This window comes from Cibotium barometz, chromosome 45 (genome assembly GCF_041138505.1).
Source record: "Cibotium barometz isolate CiBa-2024 chromosome 45, ASM4113850v1, whole genome shotgun sequence".
NCBI lineage: Eukaryota > Viridiplantae > Streptophyta > Polypodiopsida > Cyatheales > Cibotiaceae > Cibotium > Cibotium barometz.
Window position 1 is genome coordinate 32587437 of NC_141090.1, and position 6536 is coordinate 32593972.

Genomic DNA, 6536 nt, shown 5'->3' on the forward strand with positions numbered 1-6536 from the left:
TCTGTGAAGGGAATTCATGTTCAGTATAGCTTGATATAACTTGCTGCTCCAAAAACCATATGTGTCTGCTCATTATGGATCAGTCAAGAAAACGACGCTCAATTTGTGTTATGTTTTTTGACCATAGCTGATTTATACAGCCCTTGGGCATGTAATGCAAGACTAGATTCATGCAATCTTGTCCGAGCTTCTCTCTTTTTTTGTGTGCTCTTAAAACTGTATATACTTTTTGCATGGGTACACAATGTGGGTTAGAACTTAGTTTTACTTGGGTTGACAGACAGATCATTTTACTAATAGCTTGATATTAGAAGGTAAAAAAGTGATCATATACTTTTATGGCTGCATCGGTAGAGCAAGATCTCTCTCTCTCTCTCTCTCTCTCTCTCTCTCTCTCTCTCTCATCATATACTTTTATGGCTGCATCGGTAGAGCAAGATCTCTCTCTCTCTCTCTCTCTCTCTCTCTCTCTCTCTCTCTCTATGTGCACCAGGACTAGCTTGAGAGTTTACACGTCCCACACAATCTACAAACAGAGACCATATCCAAAACGTGGAAGCACTTTGGCTCCTTACAATGCATGTTGGAGTGTCATTATACTCGATCTTCTCGCTACTTGGGCCAAGATATGGGGCTTATCTAGAGCAGCGGAGAATCTGATTCAAATTCAACATGAAGAGCTTCCAGTACAAGAGCATCAACAAGAACCATCATGTTGCGGAACTAAACTAAACACCAAATAGCAAAGTTGAAAAAGGAACCAACGGAAGCATATTTGTTGATAGACAATTTACATCGGAACCAAAACAAATTATATTGAGAAGCTAAAAAATATCATGTATTTCATGTGAATTGGCTGATACAAAACATCCTTAGATGCCAAATATGTTTATAAAGATGTTCATAAGAAGTGTGTTGCCCACGACAAGCCAAAAACACCGCTTCAAAATCGCATAGCTGGTGCCAAAAATAGAGGTTGCTGCTCCAAAAAGCATCTACATGCTTGTCGCTCGTGCAGGACTCCGCGTCATAAGTTTGCCACCCACCGATAAGCCATGTTACACTGCTCCAAAATCACATCGCTGGTGCGAGGTTGTCGCTCCTACAGTGCTCCAAAATCACATGGCTGGTCCTGCATCTACATGCTTCTTGCTCCAAAGTAAAAAATGCTCCAAAATCACATGGCTGGTCCTGCATCTACATGCTTCTCGCTCCAAAGTAAAAAATGCTACTGTGCGTGTCATAAGAAGTGCGCTGCCCATAAAATAACATCCTTAACATGCTGCTCCGATGTCACTGCTATGTCACTGCTGCTCAAGAAAGTAAACATGTCATAAGAAGTGCGCTGCCCACAAAATAAGACATGCTGCTCGGATGTCACTGCTGCTCAAGACAGTAGACGTGTCACAGTTCTTCCAAAACACTCATGCACCATGTGTGAAGCTCCATCCTAAGCGTGCATACATCTTCATGTTGAAACCACTGATCTGTGAGCTGAAAAAAAGCAAAGCTGTAAGCGTAAATGAGCTTGCATGTTCTTCTTGAAGCAGCAAAGACGTAACACGAAGCAAGCACTTACCCAATTCTTGTCTACATTGTTTTGCAATATACCGGCAATGAGGTATCTCATAAACGCCATCACATAGAAGCCACAATCTGTGCTATTGTCCTGTTGCGGTACCTGCCCCAAATGATGCACATGTAACACCAACATTCAGCATGTAGAACATTCATAACAAATTCAACTCGCTGCTACCAACAAATCAACGTCACCTTCACCTTAACGATTTTTAGTTTCAGCTCTGTCTCGGGGTTGAACAAAGCACCTTGAAGGGTTGAATCAGCCACATGCGGTGCCAAGCATTTTAGAGCACTGTAATCAATCCAAACCAGAACCATGTCATGTGTCATGCATTGTATGAGTATACATGAACAAAACCAACATGGAAGAGAATTTCAATTTACATGAACAAACTATCCAAGCACTCCTCTGGATTTATTAGTCCCAATGAATCCATGTATAACAAATAGCTTTTGTTCCCTTTTAAAAGGGGCACCTCCTCGTTCTTGTTAACATACAGGGTAAAGAGGGACCAATGATTCCTATTGCACACAATAGCCAGCCATTAAAAGCGCACAAATTTGAGTGCCAAGTGGTATGTAAAAAAGCATAGCCAAAATTCTTTACCAATGAAGTGACCACACACACCTGCATACAACGGGAAAGAAACATAATTGAATGGCTGACATATCCATTTTCTCGAAGAAGCGGGTGAGGAAATTCTCCATACACTTACGTGACATAGAATACCACAAAGAATCAGCCCAAAACACCTTCTCAAGAATGTCCAATGGCAACTTGTTCTCCATCAACCTGTGCATGCAAGGAGGGAATGAAAGTGCATCCATGTAAGTGCACTAAAATGTTCAAAGTGATACACTTACATCCCAAACAAGTTCATGGTCCTAGTGGATGCCTCATTAACAAACATTTCCCTCAAAAAGCTATCATCTACGCGCACAAAGGTTTTGGATCTCATGGAAACAAAGTCAATGTCAGCCCCGGAAGCTAACCTGCAAGGCAAAAGCCAAACAAAAAAAAATGCAGCAAACCACACAAGCTGAGACTATCATGACAATACATGGTTTTGATAAACTGTCAATCGTGTAGAGCCTCTTACCTAGATCTCGCAACATTGCCCCTTGTTGCTACCAACCTCCCCTCCCCTTTCTCTGTAACAATAACCTGCATGTTGGAGATCTCGAATATAAATTCCATATTGTTGTATGCTTCAGAAAAAGTCGGCGATGATACAATAATCGGTGTTTCTTCATTGCTACTTTGCTTTGCACGAGAAGTCCTAATAGGCAACTTTTTCCTTGAAACCTCAAACACCTACACAATGGCAAGAAAACAATGCATTCACCCATTGAGTCCCTTTAGGACATAACAAACTCCAGGGTTGAATTAGCTGCACTTACCTGGCCCATGCAAGTAAAGAGAAGAGTGAACTAACAATGTAGGCAGCAACATGAAAAGCTTTAACAACTCGGCATAAAGGATATTGGAATCTCTTACGTTCTTTTGAGTGTTGTCCTTCTTTCTTGTATTCACGCATGGCCCAACACCCTCATGGGTTCCGGAATCCTGCAACAAACAAGAACAGGGCCCATGCAAGTAAAGAGAAGAGTGAACCAACAATGTAGAAGAACATGAAAAGCTTTAACAACTCGGCATAAAGGATATTAGAATCTCTTACGTTCTTTTGAGTGTTGTCCTTCTTTCTTGTATTCACGCATGGCCTAACACTCTCATGGGTTCCGGAATCCTGCAACAAACAAGAAGATGGCCATGGCCCAAACGATCTCAAAGTGTGAGGTGTATGGAGCCATGTTAGGCAGCGGCAAGGACTTGAACAAACTAGTGGGAAACCAAGATGATGTGACTCAGAGCAAGGAGATGAATGAAAAATATTAGAAAGCTTACGTTCTTCTTAGTGTTCTTCTTTTTTATATCCACACATGGCCCAACACCCTCACCGGTTCCAGAATCCTGCAGCAAGTAATAGCCATGCATAGTTGTATGCAATCTTTGCACCACAAACATGACTCGAAACGAGGGGATAAGTGAAGGAGATTAGAAATCTTACCTTATTTTGAGTGTTACTCTTCTTTCTTGTATTCGTGCATGGCCCAACCTCATGGGTTCCGGAATCAAAATCCTGCAGCAAACAAGAAGCATGGGCCAAATGATCTCAAAGTGTGGGCATGTAGTGAGTGAACTTGTGAACTTGGCAACATCAAAGAAACTTGACAAGCTATGAGTGAACTTTGCATGCAGCAAGAAAACATGCATCAAGTTAATAAACTTGGTAAGCTGTGATGACTGAACTTTGCATGCAACAACTAGACAACACTAAGATTGAATGTAAGCAAACTTGGCAGCAAACTAAGAAGAATGTAAGCTTACGTTCTTCTTAGTGTTCTTCTTTTTTATATCCACACATGGCCCAACACCCTCACCGGTTCCAGAATCCTGCAGCAAGTAATAGCCATGCATAGTTGTATGCAATCTTTGCACCACAAACATGACTCGAAACGAGGGGATAAGTGAAGGAGATTAGAAATCTTACCTTATTTTGAGTGTTACTCTTCTTTCTTGTATTCGTGCATGGCCCAACCTCATGGGTTTCGGAATCAAAATCCTGCGGCAAACAAGAAGCATGGGCCAAATGATCTCAAAGGCCACGCATGTAGTGAGTGAACTTGTGAACTTGGCAACAGCAAAGAAACTTGACAAGCTATGAGTGAACTTTGCATGCAACAAGAAAACATGCATCAAGTTAATAAACTTGGTAAGCTGTGACTAAACTTTGCATGCAACAACTACACAACACTAAGATTGAATGTAAGCAAACTTGGCAGCAAACTAAGAAGAATGTAAGCTTACGTTAATCTTAGTGTTGTTCTTTTTTGTATCCATGCATAGCCCAACACCCTCCATGCAATAGCCATGCATAGTTGTATGCAATCTTTGCACCACAAACATGACTCGGAACGAGGGCATAAGTGAAGGAGATTGAAAAGCTTACGTTATTTTGAGTGTTGTTCTTCTTTCTTGTATTCGCGCATGGCTTAACCTCATGGGTTCCAGAATTAGAATCCTGCAACAAACAAGAAGCATGTCCAAATGATCTCAAGCTGTAGGGCATGTAGTGAGTTGTATGTGAACTTGACATCAGCAAAGAAACTTGGCATGATGTGAATGAACTTGGCATGATGTGAATGAACTTGGCAAGGTGTGAGTCGTGGACAATGGCTAGTAGACACATTGCCAACTGTTCACCGACCCTTACATGCAACTATGAAGCCATGTTAGATTAGAAGACTTACGTTCTTCTTAGTGTTGTTCTCAAACTAAAGGGCATGTAGTGATTTGTATGTGAACTTGGCAGTACCAAAGAAACTTGGCATGATGTGAATGAACTTGGCATGATGTGAATGAACTAGCAAGGAAGGGATAAGTGTGAGGACACTAAGGAAGACGATAATGTTGTGAGCTAGTAGAAACATTGCACGTGCATTGATTGCATGCAAACTGTTCACCAACCGTTGCATGCAACCATGGAGCCATGTTAATGAAGTAGATAGAGAACTTAGCAAGATTAGAAGGCTTACATTCTTAGTGGTGGTGTTCTTTTCTGTATCCACACGTGACCCAACACCCTCATGTGTTCCAGAATCCTGCAGCATGCCCAAATGATCTCAAACTATAGGGCATGTGAGTTGTATGTGAACTTGGCAGCAGCAAAGAAACTTGGCATGATGTGAATAAACTTGGCATGATGTGAATGAAATTAGCAAGGTGTGAGCTAGTAGACACATTACACGTGCATTGATTGCATGCAAACTATTCACCAACCCTTGCATGCAACTATGGAGCCATGTTAGTGATGTAGAGAGAGAACTTAGCAAACTTTGAAAGCTTACATTGTTTTTAGTGTTGTCCTCCTTTTTTGTATCCACACATGGCCCAACACTCTCATGGGTTTCAGAATCCTGCAACAAATAATATCCATGCATAGTTACAAACAATCTTTGCACTCGTGAATTCGCATACTTACTTATGCCAAGAAGCCCACATGAGCATCGCTAGGCACTTTCAACATCACAAACATGACTCAAAACGAGGGGATGAGTGAAGGATATTGGAAAGCTTACGTTCTTTTGAGTGTTGTCCTTCTTTCTTGTATTCGCGCATGGTCCAACACTCTCATGGGTTCCAGAATCCTGCAACAAACAAAAGGTGTGAGGTGTATGTCAACTTGGGCAATGACTAGTAGACACATTGCATGTGCATTCATTGCAATTTGCTTACCAACCCTTGCATGCAACTATGGAGTCATGTTAGTGCTGCAGGGAGAGAACTTGGCAAGCTGTGAGTGAACTTTGCATTGAACAAGAAAACATGCATCTAGTTAATAAACTTAGCAAGCTGTGAGTGAACTCTGCATGCAACAAGTAAACCTGCATCAAATTAATAAACTTGGCATGCTGCGAGTAGACCATGGAAATTAGGCAATGGAAAGGACTTGAACAAACTAGTGGGAAGACCGTGAGAGAATGGCTAGGCACTTTCAAGGCAGCCATGTTAGTGAAATAGAGATATGAATCAGAACGAGGGGATGAATGAAAAATATGACAAAGCTTACGTTCTTCTTAGTGTTGTGCTTATTTGTTGTATCCGCACACGGCCCAACACCCTCATGGGTTCCAAAATCCTGCAATAAATAATAGCCATCCATAGTTGTAAGCCCAACAACCTCATGGGTTACGAAATCTTGCAAATACAGCCATGCCAAGTGATCTCAAAAATGTAAGAAGTGAAGTTGACATGTGGTGAATAAACTTGGCCTGCAGCAAGGAAACCATGCGTGTTGTATGTGAACTTGGGAAATAGCCATAGACTTCGACCGTGTATATGACCAAGAATACATATAAATTGTAATCTAATTCAAGAACAATTAATTCAAGAG

At 41.4% G+C, this 6536-nt stretch overlaps 1 protein-coding gene across 4 annotated transcripts; it reads right to left on the bottom strand.

The window, feature by feature from the left end:
- Positions 1-800: 800 nt before the first annotated feature.
- Positions 801-6326, bottom strand: LOC147612664 (uncharacterized). 4 transcript variants are annotated; one of them, XR_015263441.1, is made up of 18 exons: positions 6213-6326; positions 5722-5790; positions 5491-5559; positions 5179-5244; positions 4593-4664; positions 4134-4205; positions 3971-4036; positions 3651-3722; positions 3488-3553; positions 3261-3329; positions 3080-3148; positions 2682-2896; positions 2446-2574; positions 2210-2374; positions 1966-2103; positions 1827-1873; positions 1580-1681; positions 801-1494 (listed from the first exon to the last, which is right to left on the bottom strand). XR_015263441.1 is itself a non-coding variant. In XM_086782827.1 (18 exons), exons 1-18 carry the CDS (start codon positions 6303-6305, stop codon positions 1405-1407), a joined length of 1716 nt encoding a protein of 571 aa, XP_086638953.1. In that variant the 5' UTR covers positions 6306-6320; the 3' UTR covers positions 801-1404. The 4 variants fall into 4 exon arrangements, 3 of the variants coding, with proteins under 3 accessions (XP_086638953.1, XP_086638954.1, XP_086638955.1); XM_086782827.1 differs by having other exon boundaries at positions 1780-1873; positions 6213-6320; XM_086782828.1 differs by lacking the exon at positions 3080-3148 and having other exon boundaries at positions 1780-1873; positions 6213-6320.
- Positions 6327-6536: the final 210 nt, after the last annotated feature.

Coding starts and splice junctions, on each gene's coding strand:
- LOC147612664 (XM_086782827.1), bottom strand. CDS start 6,305: ATGGATGGCTATTATTTATTGCAGGATTTTGGAACCCATGAGGGTGTT. Junction 5,560..5,721: donor AGGACAACACTCAAAAGAAC/GTAAGCTTTCCA, acceptor TATTTGTTGCAG/GATTCTGAAACCCATGAGAG. Junction 1,682..1,779: donor TGAAACTAAAAATCGTTAAG/GTGAAGGTGACG, acceptor CATTTGGGGCAG/GTACCGCAACAGGACAATAG.